Source organism: Diadema antillarum, unplaced genomic scaffold, assembly GCF_040938485.1.
Source record: "Diadema antillarum isolate AM-2024a unplaced genomic scaffold, OU_Dant_1.0 seq00000981_RagTag, whole genome shotgun sequence".
In the NCBI taxonomy this organism is placed as follows: domain Eukaryota; kingdom Metazoa; phylum Echinodermata; class Echinoidea; order Diadematoida; family Diadematidae; genus Diadema; species Diadema antillarum.
The window spans coordinates 3,634-21,654 of NW_027271821.1; the positions used below are offsets into that span (position 1 = coordinate 3,634).

Genomic DNA, 18,021 nt, shown 5'->3' on the forward strand with positions numbered 1-18,021 from the left:
TGGGGACCAATGACAGGCATCTTATGCACTGGACCAACAAGCTTTCGCTCAACAACCAGTGCTGATTCTTATCCTTACAGCAGATACTGTGTGTTTACTCAAATTAAAGATTTCTTGCACTGAGTAGTTTTTATTGCAACTGATTGACAAATTACCCTACACTGATGTAATTTGCAAAATATATGGCATATACATTATCCAGCTTCTCTCTATAGCACATAACATTGTAAATTCTACACATCCTTCTGTTTTCGCTTCTCTGTTTGAAACGACTGGTTGAAGCGACTACATGACCATGTGACATTTGGAATTCTCTATCAATTCAACAATGTTTGCAATACTTTCTCCATATAATGGCACTAAAGTAGGTACCCTGGGCTAAAATTGTCCACTGCTCTGCTTCAGCAACCACAAGAGTGCACACTCTTCACATGCAATTCAAGGAAGACCAAGTGACGTCTGAATTGCCTGGACTAGGCGTGATATGCGAGAACCCAGCACACTACTAACATGTCGTATTCCCTTATATTCCTCGCAGACCGAATCATGTCATCACCGGGGGATAGGAGTGAATTGATATGGCAGACACAAACCCCTGGATCAACTGCAATAAACTGACCGATACCAGAACATGTTCAGTGATCAGCAATACAGATTTACTGCTGTAATAGTTATATCGCAACATCACCATGACTACTGGCCGCCAGGATGTCTTCAAAATGATCATAGGTGTATTTAAAAAGGTACCTCACAAATGTCAAATGGTCAGTCTGCAATACACGATGTTCATCTTTCCTCTCTCTCTCTTTCTGTTTCAATCTACTCAACATTTTCTATCCAAAATCTATCTATCAAAAGAACAGCACTTCAAATACAGCCAATTTGTTTTTGACAGCTATTGTAGGAATTGCTAGTTTGAGGTAAATGCACATCAACTACTGAAAGTTTAATAAAAGAAACATGGTGAACACGAGATATATATAGCTGCCAAGTTTCAATACCCACTTACAGGAGAAAAGAATATACCACAGACAATTAGTCCATGAGAACATGCAAAGCTATTTGCAACATACTGTGAAAATTTGCAAAAATTAGATGAGTAATAACTTTGACCTACTTGTTGAAAAGTACTTCATCTCAATTGGTGTCAAATGGGTCATCCAAATTGCCCTTTTTTGGACATATCATTCCAATGTTTTCTTTGAATACTTCTCACTTGCTCACTAAAGTGAAAAAAGGAGGAAAGTGTCAGTGAAAAACAAATGATGTGCTCCTTGATTTTGCACTTCTATTTGAGGTTTACCTCCTTTAGTAGCTTACCTGGGTTTTTCAATAACCTGCAACCTTTGTCGATAAAAGTGTTGAAATAATGAAAACAGAATGTTTTGAGTTTTACAAAATGTGAGAGAAACAAGATAAAGACTCAAATCTAACTTTAAGTGAGTATAATATCAGTTGAATACAACCAACATCTAACACATCGATGTATGTGTATGATGAAAACCAAAAAAAAAAAAACACAAAAACACAAAGACCAAATGAAAAACTTTGGAAAAATCCAGAACAAAATAGTTCAGCTATGCAGAAATAGAGATTCCCTGGAATTTGCTGAGCCTTTTTTGTTTTCATTTTCTGCTTTACATCAACTCATTGGCTATGTTATCATCATTTGTTAAAAAAAAAAAACAACTGCAATGCCACTTCAAGGATTCAAAAATTTATATAAGGTTTAAGCACAACATGAGCCATTGATTTCCTGTAATAGGGTTAATTACAGACACAAGTTGTCACCAGTTACTCTGGATATGATATACGAGCCTGACTAATACCTGCATCTACTTTCAATATTTGTTGCTCTTGTGCAATTACATGGCCTTTAAATAGAATCTTCCTACCTGACTGTTTCTGTTTAATTGGAAGTTGAGTTTGGTTGTGCTTTCATCCAGGATATTCCTCTTTCAAGACTTTGCAATCTATTTCTCTTTGTCGGCACAATTTTGACTGTTCCAAAAATCATCTGCTCCCTCCACTTATCTTCAGTTGTCAAAGAGCTACGGCCTCATGCAGGGAATTTTAAACCTTTTTTCCCTACACGCACAAGCTTATATCACTGTCTAATGAATATTCCACGTTGTCACTTTCTCGTGTCGGATATATCTGACTTTCATTAAACATCGAGCCGTGCATCTGCAGCATAACAATCTTCAGCGAGAACATGACCTGACAAGATGTGCATGCCTCCTCAACATGCATCCTGTGTAAAAACAAAAAGAAAAAATGGACCCCCCAAAAAAAAGAAAAAAAAAAGAAAAAAAAGAACGAAACAGAAGAAAGGAACAGCAAAAAAAAAAAAAAAGAGTGCCCGTGGAGAAATATGTGAAAAGCCAGCTAATGGAACATCCACTTCATCCCGCTCATTGCATCAAGTCACGGATGAGAGGAATACCCCTATGAATCTCCCTGAATCCTATTTTCAGCTTGTGTAACCACACTATTCGTGCAGGTTTGGCATCTCTGCTTTTTGGGCTTCTCCCGTTTCTTCCTCCACTTTCCAATTTTGCATTTCTTTTCTCTGAAAGCTCACATCCTTCTACAGATCCTGCTCACACACATGCTGGTATACATCAACTTCACATTAGTCTCAAGTCCAGCCACTTGATCTCCGCAATACCTGGATGTGAAAGGTGGAGAGGTCACTGACTGACTGCACATCAATATTCAAATGTGGAGAATCATGTGTCAAACTTGCACTAGTATTTCTTTATAAAGTCTTGCAGAAGGCCAGGGCTACGCCCCCACACACAAGATCTCTTGTAAATCACAGATAGATGATATTTGTTGATGTTTTTTTCTGAAAGGTATGCTATCAACTTTCTTTAATCATTCCCTAAATTTCCACTGGGTGTTCCAGCAATGGCATGCAGGATTTAAAGCTATCAATAGAGACTAAAAAATAAAAGAAGGTGGTCTAACATATCAGATGAATGTGAGATCATGACTTTGAGTGTCATATATCTGAATACCGCACGGTATGCTGGGGTTGTTTCTGTCCAAACCCAGCTGTTCTGCGAAGCACTCGCTGGGATTTCAGAGGTTGGGTTACCAAGTGCGAATGAATCATCCACAAGACATATCATTCGCGGAACATGGTTGGGAGACTTCAGATCGTAGTATAGCTTTCTTTCTTTAGATTGTAGCTTTCTTTGGATCTCAGTTACTTTAGTTATCCTGGTATATCCACCATTCACTGGTTTACCCGAAGTCTTCTCTGGACATTTCTGATTAGAGTCTTGACTACTCCAAGAAGAGAATGAGCTTTCCACGAAAGTAAGGACATGACCTATTTTAATGTATATGCCATGTATTTCATGGCATACTATTTAGCAAATTGTAATCTGTCATACAATTTCTCAAATGGTTGGATTTGCAAATGAAGAATGATACTGATGAAATGAAAGATAAGTGTTGTCCCGTTTTAGCAGAAAAAGTTAGCCATAGGAGTCTATACACAGTGCATTTGTGTTGATATGAGGGGCAATATTTTCCCCAAAGTTGTTAATGTTGAACATTGACTGACTGAGGGAAGTCATGGAAATATAAACACCTAAAAAAAAATAATGTGTATATACAGTTCAATGCTGTCTCTAGTGAAAATTGCAATGATCAGTCAATGATAACTGCATATCATCAGCCCCAGCCATTTACATTTGATAAAAGTATACTGATTTGATGACAGGCTGCAAATACTGCAAGACAATTGATTCAGAGGTAAGGATAAATAAGAGAGAAATAAAAGTCATGCACTGGGAAGGGGGAAAAGGATAAACAGAGCTGAATGGGACAGTATAAAGGATACCAATATTCCTGATAAAAATATGGATGCATCATTGCAAAATCAAAAAGAACCCCCCTCAGGTCACACAGAAGTTTAAAGTGAGGCAGTCCTCACGAATTTCAAAAAAATATGTTGCTGTTGGTACCTCTAATGAACTACTTTCACCAAAAACAAACTTTCAAATCATCAAATAAGCTCGTAAATTTTGATTGAAAAAGTGTGAATCTGCATGGTGAATACGCTAATGGGCAACTCTTGGCAGAGAGTCAGACGTCACCGAGGCAAAACTCTTCCCAGCCGTGTTCTACTCGTCATGCGTACGCTCCCTAGTTATTTATAAATTCATGTTTACTATTTATTTTTATATCAATTATATATATGAATAAGCTTGAAATATTTTGTTTGAAATAATAAAACCATATATTGTCACATTTTATAACAAAATCAGATATGATCATTTTGAACACTTAAATTGGTTTTCTGAGGCACGGCTGTCAACTTAGTGAGTTGGGTATCAATGACGTTGCACCTTTTTGCAGGCTTTTACAAATCGCTTGCAGGAATTATTTTTTTTAAATCACGTACAGAGACAGTGTTTGCTTTCCACGTGTATAAATTGGTGAAAGGGCATATTTTTTACTCTTCTCAATTATCATACGTTGAAAATTCTCAGGACTGCCTCCCTTTAAGAAACAAGAGGGCAAAAAAGGAGGAAAGATGTAAAAAGTTCAGGCTTTCCAGAAGAAGAGTAGCTGGACAGTGCTACAGCCAGGAGTACGATGGTGCGGTACAGGTAGTCTCGCAAAGTTCAGGATCGGGTGTATGTACCTTTCTGACTGTCGAGGAACCCACCTTTTCTGGCTTTCTTCTGGAGTCGGATGGTGTCGGATGACTTCTTCTTAATCTCCTGCCTTGCCTTCTTGTACTCTGCAGAGGGAGATGAGAGAGAACAGAATGGGAGCGTGAGACATTGGATGCAGGCGTGTGACATAAAAGACATCGAGAGTGAAAGGAAGAAACACTCAAGGCCGCAGAAGGCAGACAACCTGGCTGTCCCTAATGCTCCAATTTCTTGATTTCATCCTCATTCTCATGCAAGGAACTTCTCTCGCTCTCCTTTTCTTTTTCTTTTTCTCTCTTTCGCTTCTGAATTATCTCTCCAATTGTTTCTGCCATCGGTATTTGGGTCGAATTCCCCCCACATCTGTGTCGCACTCCTGGATGCTGTCACTGCAGCTTTGGTGAGAATGGTCTGTGATAATGCACAGGCAAAGGCAGATATCCCAATAGATTCAGTTTATAGCACAACTAGTTTATGGACATGAATCTGCTTTCTTTCTGACCTTTTCCCCTTATTTTAATGCTCATACTTCAATGGGAAAAAAAACACACGTATCTTTGAAATCAAAACAAAATCAGCACTTATCTTTTCCAAAATATGAATGTAGTAATATTCATATTTTGCTGATTTTCATATTTAATGCTGATTCTCAAAGAGAGATCAAAACAATAAAATGCAATGATTGAGGGCAGGCAAGTTAATACAGGTCTACATCCTCTTTCCCTTTCTAACTAATAATGTACCTATAATATATCTACTGTATTTTATTATTAATAAATTTATACGTTTAAAGTCCATTTTGATATAAAGCACTGTAAGAATGACACATCTGAAATGGATAGGTCAACATTTGGCATGTTGTAGATATGTCAGAGCTCGACATCAGCGGTGGCCCAGGGCCACTAGAAGTTGATGTCGGGCCATCAAATTTTCAAAATGAATGTTTATATTACCTTTTATTTTAGGCCACTACATTTCTTTTTCAGGCCACTACATTTCTTTTTCAGGCCGCCAAGGAAAAGAAACAAGTGTCGAGCCCTGTATGTTGACTGATATCAGGCCAAGGTTGACTAGAAATCATGAACAACACTTTTCATTACAGTTTCACATCCAAAATACTGACAAAATCATAGGACGTAAACTGTTTGACTGAGACATACTGTAAAAGTGGAAATTTTCGAGGTGTTGAAATTTTCGCGCGTTTCGCACAACGAGAAACTAGCGCGAAAATAAAAGCACGCAAATATTTTTGCTTGCCACGTGTTCCTGTGCGTGATGTCTTGATTCCGCGGAATTAAAAACACGCGAAACTCTTCTCACCCGGCCAAGCGCCAAAAATTAGTCGTGCCAAAATATCCACTTTTACAGTAATCATGATTTGTTCATGAGTGCTCTAATACCTAGAGCTATTGGTATCAAGTTCAAATTTGTGCTGTGTTGATTGGATGCACATCACATTCACGTATGCACCCATCATCATGGGTCTGTGACCCTTCACTTGAACTTTATTCATTCAAGCATTCAGTCTAAACCACGTGACAGCCTATTCCACAGACTTACACGCATGCACACACCCACACACACACAAACACACATACACACACGCTCACACACAAACGCACATGTGCTCTCAGACCGGCTGGCTGGTCATCCCTGCTAAAACCATTTCATGGTTCAGGGTTCCACATCATCCTTGACATGTGGGCAGGAGGCAGTGAGCGAAAAAAACGAAAACCAAAAGCAAGAAAGAGAAAACTTTCGCCAACTGCCGCTGGACACGTGTGGGGTGACGGGAATAAGGATACCAGCTGGTGAGGCTGCTTTTGGAAAGGAAAATGGGGGGGGGGGGGGGTGGGGCAAACTGAGCAACCTCCTGAGGACCTTCACAGATGGGTAATCATGTATTCCTTATTCCGGGTCAGCCAGCTGTCCATTCTGAAAACAGTGAAACAAAACCTAGCAGGAGCACCACCGACAAGGGGCTGGGTTCATCTGGGCAAAACGCTAGGCCCATTTCACGCACAAGTATCATTGGTTTTCACATCGCATTGCAAAATTCAATTTGTAAAATCTGTTCATTTCACATGTCTGTGAACGGGCCTCCCATCTTTATCTTCATCTTGACACTTCAACATTGTTGAGATGCAGTGTTGGAAAACATGATAGGTATGTTACACAGAGCGAAAGGCCTACAATTTGCATCATATTCTTATACATGTAGCAGATCTTTTCTCCTGCTGAACATCAGAAAAGTAAGAAACGTACAATGACACACAGCACATGTACACAGATTAGCATACTCCCTACATACAGTATCATTACAAGATGCCTATTTAATGTCTGAAAACTCATTAACCTTCTGAGGATGAAAGATGCCCTATGATGAATTTCATATGACGGAAGAGTTGCAGGAACTTTTTGTGAGTCAGTACGGCAGACAGGACAAATAGTCATCCAATGTTATGTAACATGGGAAATCAAGAGCTCCACGATGCAAAAGAAGGCTTCACCCTCCGAGGAATGTTTTAACATGAAAATCACTTCTGCAGTTATTTCTTACGACCACAAACTTTGAGGAGTTTGAAGGATTTTATAAAGGCAGTATACTCATCCACAGTCTTATTATGATTCAAGGTTTGCATACAAGCAGGAACCCTTCATAGTGCTGCCGCGGGCCCAATCCTCTTTGAGTGATTGAAGAGGCTGATTTCCAGTTGTCATGAAAATGGATGAAATTTTTGAAGGAGAACAAGCTTCAACAAGCTTATTCATCACAATTTATTTTGTCAAAATCATTCCCTCTTGCCATTCATTTCAATGCTCAATCTCAAATGCATTCCAACTGCTTTTTCCTCGCCTAATGATGGACAAGGCATTTTTCACTTCGCACTACTCTGTCCAAATTTAAGGGAAAATGGGTGAATGATCACGACTTAAGTACAGACCTACCATTTGGGTGATGTTCATTCTTCTGAATGTTTATTAATCCTAAAATGAAATGAGGTTCATTATTATGAAGGTTGGTTATTCCAAAATACACACAAATTCCATATAGGCCTACTTAGATGTTCATTAATCTGAAAATAAAATAGGGTACATTGATCGAGACATATGTGGCATTATTCAGAAGGTTTGTTCTTCGAAATGTTTGTTAGTCTGAAAATGAAATGGTTAGTTATTCCACAGGATCATTGATCCGAAAATGAAATAACGTTTATTGCTCCAAAGGTTGGTTAATCCAAAAATGAAATGCAGTTTTCTATTCCAACACTGAAAACAAAGGTGTGTAGTAACGAACCTTCAGAATTACAAACCTCTTTTCATTATTGGATTAACGAACCTAACCAACCATATTTCATGTTCAAATTAATGAACCTTTGAAATGACAAAATTTACCTAAATTTCTTTCTTTTGTAGGATTTTTCCTTCTTTCTTTTTTTGTCTTGATAGTTTGGATGTTTGAGTCCTGTTAAGGAGGGAGTCAGTAAAGGGAATCCATCCCGTATTTCTTTGGTCCATACTGTCAAGAATGGTACTGGTTTTTATTCAAAATGCAGAGCAGATTGGCTTTTCAAGACAATGTCTCCCAAGAATACTCTCGCTGATTTCTTGTGAAACGTTGCTAGGCTGTAAAATCTTCCATGGGTCTTAAAAATGAAAGACTCGATCGTGTGCAAAACTGTCGTAATTGCAAAACAGGTGGGGGACTGTGTCACGTCCTATATAGATCCCATCACATCCAGGGCATTATTAGTGTATGGAGAGTTTCTCACATTAAGCCAGGAATGTAATAAAGTCTGCCTAGAATTGAGAATTCAGTAGTTGTGCCCTTTTCCGCACCCCCCTTCCACGCAGCATACCGTTCTCAAGACCAGGGTAATCAAAGTTGACACGGAAGACTCACGTTTAGGCAGATGTCGTCTAGAGAGCTCTAGATTCGGTTTCGCTCACAGAGGTTGAAAGAGAAACTTTGTACCACTCTGCAGCCTTCATGCTGTTGTCGTTTGGTTTGGTTGTTTTTCAAACACTAATAAGGAACCATGCATTGGGGGTCTGGGCCTATAAACCAAGCCTATACTGTGCTAAAACCCCAAGTATCCATTTATCAGCTACTTCATATCAGCCAATGTTGGTGAGACATAAGGAAACTTACAAATAGATAAAATATGTGGTGAATATAATATGATAAAACACTGAAAAATACCCATCAATCAAATTTGCTACTATTTTTTTTCTTACAACATCTTTGAGGTTGGACCAAAAAGCTAGATAGCAGAGAATGATCTGTGACAGTCGGTAAAATCAATTATGGCATCAAATACTGCTACCTGATTACGTTCGTTTTGCAATGTACCTTCCATCTAAGTTTTCTTGATTGATGATTCTGACAAATGTAGCACTCAATTATTGGTCACCCAAATTTAATTGAAGATGTAAACACTTGGGTTATTAGATTAAGGGCATTAAGCAGTAGGCCCTACTCGCAGATTCGAAGGTCTCATCATAAAGCTTGTAAGTTATATAGGGCCACTAACTAAATCTGGAATCAGATAAAAAAAAGAAGACTACAATTTTCTTGAATTTGATCCAGGAATTAAGACTAAACACATCTGCCATTATCCAATTAAGTTTCTTTCTCTGACCACCATTCCACGTGTCCGGCTCTCATCGTTTGCATTGATGGCCCATAATTGTGCCGACATGCATATGTACCAGATACCAAAATTGGAAGGAATAGCTATGAATTTTTATCTTTTTGTAAGTCATTCAAAATAATCTACAAATATTAATTGACTGCCTGCCTCACAACACAATGTCTACAGGTCTATACATCAGGGTAATGGGCACACTTAAAAATGCATAGATGGGACTGCATTATGAATGATCTCCCACAGCAGCTGAACATCAGTTTGTGTACTGCTTTCCCTCACATGTCGGAAAGGTTTCGAAATCATATCTGGTATCTGGTGATCTGCAAAGTATGGAAAGGATAGAGCTCTATCATAACATAAAGATGTGGAAAGTAGGTCCTACAAATGCTAGAAGGCATCATGTGAGTCTTTAGAATGAAGTTTACATTGTACCGATACTTGTATACTGATATATGCCCTTTCTTTTACTTTTTTTTAAGTGGCAAAGGGGACATCACAAAATGTCATGGACCTAAATCACTATGTTGTCTGCTTTGGTGAACTGAAGCTATGATAGATTTTGTCATGACTTTCAAGTTATGATGATATGAATCCTTTCCATTAACACCTATTTGGAAATACACAGTCAATAGCAGATATGATGAGCATAGAAAGAAAAAAAAAATGGTCTGCCTGGATAACCTCATCCCACTGTACTGTACAATGCATGATTCCACCAATTTCACTTTGCTCCCGGCTTTGTGCTGAATTTTTTCATCTACCATAGTTCGTGGCACTGATTGCTGTGACCCCGTCATGTAAGGGCAATATTTCCAATACTTCGCTATCTTCTGCAGATATTGAATCCCCCTGTCTACGAGGAGATTGAACACAAACATACACACACACACATACACACACCAGATAGCGCAGCTACCCCCTGCCTAACTTCCCTCCCATAGCTACTGATGTATGTAGCAGATGCTGTGCGAGTCGTAAAACGAGATGCATCACTGTCGGCGAATTCGTCCCGCGTTAGTCACTCGCGTAAGGAGAGGGAATCTGGGAGCAGAGAGTTTGGGGGGATGAGGTATCGGTTGGAAGATGGAACGCTGACGACGGGCAGGAACTGATTTGTGATTAAAGTATCACATTGCTGGCTGAGAGGGAGAGAAACATTAGCTCCATTAGATGCTGTGTAGTTTAAGGCTCTGAGGGTAATCCCTAAGTGAGGATACTCAAGCTCTCATCTCCTGTCTCTGCATCTTCGCAAGAACACACACATCTTTTTGTTATTGTGTAATGGCGACAAATTGCCCGCTTTTTGAGTAATCCAGATTTATTGCAAAGTAAAAACAATCTCCATGGATATGGAGTAAAAACATGAGCAAATCATTGAAAAGGTGACAAAAGAATAGAGAGCCTCAATTGGAAACCAAATAATTTGACGATCGGTCCTTTTTGAAATTCATCTCTATAGCAGATCTCACCATGCTCTGAATGACAGTATCAACATCAAAGTTTTTCCTTCACTATGGTGAAAATACTACAACAGAGCTCATTCTTGGCAAATCCTTGAAAGGATCACGCAGAAGCCGAATCAAGCCTTGAAAGTCAGTAGAAGCTTTTGCAAGTCCACCAATATTAACACAGTGGAATGACCTGATATATCTTTCTGTAAAGAAATCAGTCTCCCGATACAGTCCTCTGTCACTGAGCATTTATGGCTGAGACAACAAATCTTTGAAAATTCATAACTTGTCAAATCTTCATCAAACTTCACTGATAGGTTCTTCTACAATTTATGCATTCCTTGAATCCACACTTATATTTGGGGGTAAATTCCCCTTTAAATGTGCCCAATGTAGCCATGAATTCCTCCCTGTAAGACCTCACTTGAAAAGCAAGCAAGCAAACAAACAAACAAACTGCAGTCATTCTGCTCACTACTTCTACCAACCACTGTGGACGATAATGTTCTGGAACATTCCCAGCAGTGGTAAAGGGAATAACACCACTACTTCTCACACCTTTCGATGTCTACCCACTGCTTTCATTCTGCAAAAAAAAAAGAGCACCAGTCAGAGTTTCTTATTACAAGGTTCTCTTTCCTTTGGCTCTCTTGCCCTCTAACAAGGCCTCACCACGCCAACAATCTCTCCCTCCCCCTCCCCCATTTGCACCCACTTCCAAAGTCATTAACACTCATCTGCCATGCAATTATCAATCCCCATGTTCCCTTAACTCTCTCCCTCCCAGATGCCACAATTACCCATCTAATCCTATACAACATCCACCACTACCAAGGTTTCACATCTATTTCTCCACCCCCTCACCTATCCTTTTGACACCATCAAAGACGGTCTACAAGAAGCTCTGTGGCAAACCTGCCACTCTCCCATCTTTTCTCTTTCTCTCCATCTACCAAGGATACACCTTGTATTACTATATACCCTTCTCTCTAAATGGCACACTGTGATGAACTTCCTTCATTTAAAAATTCTCCACACCTTCTTTTTGATCACCTCCCACTCAAAAACTAAGAAGGAAATAATCCCTCACTAAAGTGGGGATCTCACCATGCCCACTGTTGTATCATATGTGCAGAGACACTCTACAAGGTTTACAAGCCACTAAGCGACATAAAGGGTAACATGTGCATGGTTTGTCAGGCAACTTCCTGAACTACCAGATTCCAGATACATATAGGTTTATCATAAATACTAACACCCTTTTGCTTCTACTCCATAGAAAGACATTTCAATCTCTCCCGTCCCACTCCTACTATTCTAATAACAACATCCCTTGAGAACACACACACAAAATACATTATAATATTAGCGCTTGGCATTCATGTCCTACCGCCTATTAAACCGATATCAAGTAATCTAAAGGGCCAATATGCAGTACTTAAGCCTTTCTGTTTCTCAAGTGACGACAAAATCTCACATGCACACCTTACTATCAATTCTTTTCAGACCAGAAGCTTCCTTAGATATTAGATATGATTATTGCTTTCCTTCTTGCTAATAAGTGTTGTTTAACAGCAAATATTCCATTAAAAATAAATGACTCTAACACATGAAAATGAGCTATAAAGGCTGCATACTGTAGATGCTTAAGGCATAATTTACCATATTTGCATATGAAACAAAAACCCAGCTTTAGTGCTTCATAATATTTCTAAAATGTGGGTTAGGGACAGAAACAACCAATGTAGAAATTTGAATAAGTACAATTAATGTTAAGTGTTCCAAATGTGATCAACAGTTATAATAAAAATGTTTCTAGACTAAACTGTCTACAGTGATAGTTTATTTAGAAAAACAGTGATATCTCCTTGTAATTTAAACTTTACTCTGAAATTTGTACATGGTGGAATGTTTTGTGATACAACTGACCTACAATATGCATCAAATGTGATATGTCATTTTTTTTTTTTAAAATCACTGCTCCCAATGGTAAACAGTACAGGGCCCTGTTTCATAAAGCTGTTCGTAAAGTTACGAACAACTTACGAGTGACTGGTGATCAGTTCTGATGATGTGCTATACTTATCAGAATTTCTAATGCAGCACAAGAACTGATCACCAGTCGCTCGTAAGTCGTTCGTAACTTTACGAACAGCTTTATGAAACACCCCCCAGGTGTCCTTTACATGTTGCCACTATAAACAGGTTGGAGACCATTTTGACTGTGTTTATATCTGTCATATCTGTAAGATAATCACATGCATATTCTCCTCTCTACACAAATCAATGCAGAAGGTCATAACACATGCCCAGGCAATGTATTTCAAAATAGAATGACTACAAACAAGTATTATTTTCTGGGGTTTTTTTTTCCCACCATTCAGATTAGTTAAGTTTAAATAGATAGATAGATAGGTAGATAGATGGATAGACAGATAAATAGGTAGATAGATCATATCTATATGTGCATAAATAAACACACAACTTACAAATACATAAATAAATCCATCCTAAATTGTCCTTACTCTTCAACAATTACATGAAATGGAAATGGATATATGGAAATTCAACTCCATCATCCTTATCTCTCCCTCATCACCCAAAGGGAAGAGTGGCTCCTAACACACCTTCACCCCGATGGCAGACTACCATTTGCACCCTCTCTGCAAATTCCAGTCCAGAGCTACAAGGAGTATATCTATTCTTGAGATCCATATCTTCTAAACACCTGGCAATCCGTTCTCTTTACACCCCCCCCCCCCCCCCCACCCCCAGATAACCTTTGTTACATGCTCACCAGGTGAGATGAGAGGATGCTGTATGAAAAGCACACTGCCAGATCTCTCCCCCCAGAATCTGATAAATTTGTTCCCCCATCTTCATGTAACCCCCTTTCGCTGACACGATGCTCCCCTAGGGAAACTACACACTCAATCCCGGAAACAATCCCCCAGTTTTGTGTTTATCCATTGGATGCTAATATGATATAAATTGCCTTCCAGCTTTGCCAGGCTGGTGAAAGCCAAGGGATCACGTTTGAACAACTGTGGGGGAAACGTTTGATGAATGGAACTTCCAACATTTGGTGTGTGTGTGTGTGTGTGTGTGTTTGGTTTTTTTTTTTTCAAGTCATTTGGTAAAGTTGTTAAATGATTAATAAGTTTTGCAAATGCAGTATACCGCAACACACATAAAGTGCCCTTGTCAACACCATCAATTTAACATCCTCCCACATCCCATACCCTCCCACACACCATCAACAAGACCATATCATGTAACAACGATCTTTCAGTTGTCCATAGCTTTTGCTTCTTTTGTTTAATTTCAGCATATTGTGTCTCCTCGGGATTACCTTGGGAGTAGACTCTAAGTTCACATTTCCAAGCACGGGCACAATTCTCATTTGATGCGCCGATTACACCAAAGTCGGCTGTCGGTCTGACGACACCCACACTGAGTCAGATTTTGATGATGGTTCATGTGACAATAAAGCACGAGTCTGGTCGATGAGAAGACCATGGCATTGCAACAATCAGGAGTGGGACTAATTCATTTCTTTCTTGTTTTTCATTCATGTTGATGGGGGGGGGGGGGGGGGGGACAGCACATTGGAGCAGATCAGGTCATTCTTTAAAGGAAACCAAAACCCAAAGAGAAATGTGGATTGAGTGAAAGTAGCAACATTAGTAGAACACATTAGTGAAAGTTTAAGGGTAGTAATTATTCCCCCCTACTTTCAGAAAGCGGTTAGTCAAGCGCTCTTCCATTATGCTAGAAAAGTGAAATCATTTAATTTTCTTTATATTTTCTTTATAATAGTTGTCCACACATGATGTCATAAACTCAAGCAGTCTCCTCATAATTATGATTATAATCATGAATTTATACTGCGCAGTTTCTATGAAGCATATATATACTCATCCAGCCGTTAAAAAAACCAAAACTTTACCCGTTGAGGAAGGACTGGTATTGCTACAACATGCATTTCCCATAGACCCCTGCCCGAGTATACTCTGGACTCGTCCTAAACAGGTTAAAAATTCAAAACTTTTACATCGATTGTCAGATTTTCCTCAAACTTTCACTAATAGGGCCATTCTCATTGCAAAAAATCGCGATATGAAAAACTCGCAGTGTTTTACCTTTGTGTCCACATTGGCAGGTAAACATTGCGAAGTTAGCTCTGGTGCCAACAATCGCGATCTTTCATGACGTACAGAGCATGCCCAGTTTACTCCAATCACGTGCTCGGACTTTGTTTGGGGTCAAGCGGATACTGAAGTCACGTGAGTAATATCGCGATATTTCTGCTGCGTGCGTTCTCATTGCAAAACTCCATGCGAGGTTTCGCTCGAAGTTAGAAAAATTGCACTCCGTCTTGCGATTTTTCAGGCGATGGTTTAGTGAGAGTTGCTAGGCAACTTCCACCGTAACTTCGCGATTTTTCTAATATCGCGAGTTTTCACCTGCAATGAGAATGGCCCTATCATGTTCTACTAATGTTGCTGCTTTCACTCAATCCACATTTCTCTTTGGTTTCCTTTCAAATGACAAGATCCCAGTGGCACATCATGTCTCTCAGGGTCCACTCCCATGGGGGAAGTGGGGGGGGGGGGGGGGGGAGCAGGGGGAAAGGAGGGTTGGAACTGATGCCAGACATCTAAGGTCATGACAATGTGGAGTGATGATAGTCAAGATAATGTGATTTCAAGATGATTGATGAGCTCCACAATGTTACTGCCCACCACTGTAACAGTCATGGATCATACTTGCAAACCCTGTAGCTCAGCTACGCATCTTCTATATGTGCACTTTGTAAGTTTAGCCTGATTCTTCAAATAATCCTACAACATTTGTTCACATCTTGCTATGAGTTGGTGTAATGTATATTCCGAGACAACAGAATAAGAATGACTGTTCAAACATTCTGCCATCAGTAAAGAAAAAAAGTTGCACTGAAATGTACTCTTGTCAAAAGGGAGAAAAGGAAACGATCCAGGGATCTATTGAAGGATAAGACACAATATCGTCTGTTGAGAATGAGAAGGGCGTTAAGTTGTCTTGAATACTATGGGTTTAGTGGCAACTTAACACCCTTACCATTCTCAACCGACGATATGTAAGCAATGGTACACTGACATCTTCTGTTTTGTCCTCGACATTTGTATTTTAAAAAAAAGGAAAAAATAAAAAAAATAAAATGAAGCTAATTCTCCTTATTTCTCAGAACACATCTAAAGCTAATAATGAAAGATACAACCTTAAGAAGGGTAAAATTTTATAGGTTGCTTATTAAAGATTAACTACAACCTTCCTCACAGATCCTGAAGGAAACACTATTGTAAAGGTGTCGATAATCATGTCTACTCAGAAATCTTGCAAACATTTCAGGTTATGAGATGACAACCAAAGCAGCAGCCCCAAAAGGGTGACCCCTACGTCTGACTTGTCAAGGGAACTATGTGAGAAAATAGATCACATTCTGTTGGCTCGAAACCAGAAGGTCACAAGTGTAACAACTCTCAGATCAATACAAAGTGTTTTTGCCTGTTTCTGTTGACATTAAGTGAGAAATGTATGGGCCTGTGTAAGTGTGCATGTGGGTATGTATGAAACATCAAAAAGCACACTGTGTTCTGCTTTTCAGTAGCTTTCTTTAATGCCTAAAAATAAAGCATAGAGCATTCAAGATTAGAAATTAGACTGTAAATGATCTTAAGTATACACAACTTCATACTGCAGTAAGATCACCTTCTATTGGGACGATGGCAACTGTCATGATTATGGTGATTACAGTATGATGATAGCACTAGCAGTAATGATGACTTCAGGAAGATGACAGTAATAATGATAATAAAAATAATACTAACTATCATCATCATTATCACCAGCAACAACAACATCATCATCATCATTATTAACATCATAATATTGATAACAATAACAGCAACTATAACAAAACCGCAGCATATGTAATATATACTACACAGCAGAATCTGCTTAACAGGGTAGCAGAATCTGCTAAACAGAGCTTTGCAAAAAAGGTGCAAAACAACTCTGTCATGTACACACTGAAGCCAACGTAGGTTGCTCTTCGGTGGACGTTCTACCAGCCACACCCATACTAACCTTTGGTGTGGTCCTTGTCGAGCTGTGTTGTGTTCTTCTTCCATTCCTCCATCTTCTCCTGAAGGGGAGCTACCAGATATTCCATGATGGAGCTGCATCAAAACATAGGAGAGGGAGAGAACTGAAAGCATTCTTGCAAGATCTGAAAGATGTTGTTACACTGCACAATTGAGCAGTGCACTTCATCTCTAGGGCGCAACACCCGAGGCAAACTATTGGGAAAATTTTCAGATTCACAGGGATTGATTTTGGATGACTGGGCCCCACCCTAGAGGCCACCTGAGGCACCGCCACCAAGCTGAAAGAGAGGCACTGCCTCCTCCCATTCATAATTCCTGCCAAGTTTTGCAAGAAGATGATGAAGATGTTAACATTTATGAAAATTAGCTAATTTGGCATATCTGGGCTCTACCCTAGGGGTTCCCACGGGGCACCACCACTTTGTACTGTACATACTTGATTCCCTAACTCCATTGATGATGACTCTAATTTCCCTCCACATCAAGTACTTTTAAACTTCCTGTTATCACCCATATTTGCATGGATACCACACGGCACACTAAGATAATAACAGGTCACTGTACGAGACAGCATGTTGGGGTTACATAAGCAGATGCTGCTGTGTGTGTCCATGGGTGTGAGTGGAGATTACCAACATGTACATACGTGTACGGAAAAGTAGAATATCAGTTCCTGGATACCAATGGAGTATTACATAGAGGATACAGAGAAAACAACAACAACACTTTGATACTTGATGTTAACACTGGGTGACAGGAAGCTGTGGATATTTAACTACGTAAGATCATGTGAAAGATTGACATATTGCATAAGCCACCCCGGAGCAGCTTGCACACCTCACATGACAAGAACCCATCCCACACCTTCCACCCAGCCCTGTGTGGACTATATCCCCTTCATCCGAGATGAGTGGCGACCCCATGCGTCTGGAAGACATCTCCTTATTAATTATCCGTTGCCCGGCAACTAATTGACTGAGCTCCGCTTCCGTCATGGGCAGATGTATTCCCCTCCCTTGCTTGATCCTCCGCGCCGCGGCAGGTAAGATCAGATGGACGTCAGACCACGATGGTGTATGTGAGGGGGGAGTGT

General features: G+C 39.6%; 1 protein-coding gene across 1 annotated transcript in view; it reads right to left on the bottom strand.

Annotated features, from left to right (window-relative positions):
* Positions 1-4,663: 4,663 nt before the first annotated feature.
* Positions 4,664-18,021, bottom strand: part of LOC139742174 (protein MTSS 2-like) — a gene marked incomplete at its 3' end in the record, with an annotated part of 94,808 nt that continues 81,450 nt past the window's right edge. The window contains exons 5-6 of the mRNA XM_071652748.1: positions 16,909-17,000; positions 4,664-4,762 (exon numbers count right to left, since the gene is read on the bottom strand). Of these exons, the coding sequence (XP_071508849.1) occupies positions 4,664-4,762; positions 16,909-17,000 (191 nt within the window). The remainder of the gene's footprint in view (positions 4,763-16,908; positions 17,001-18,021) is intronic.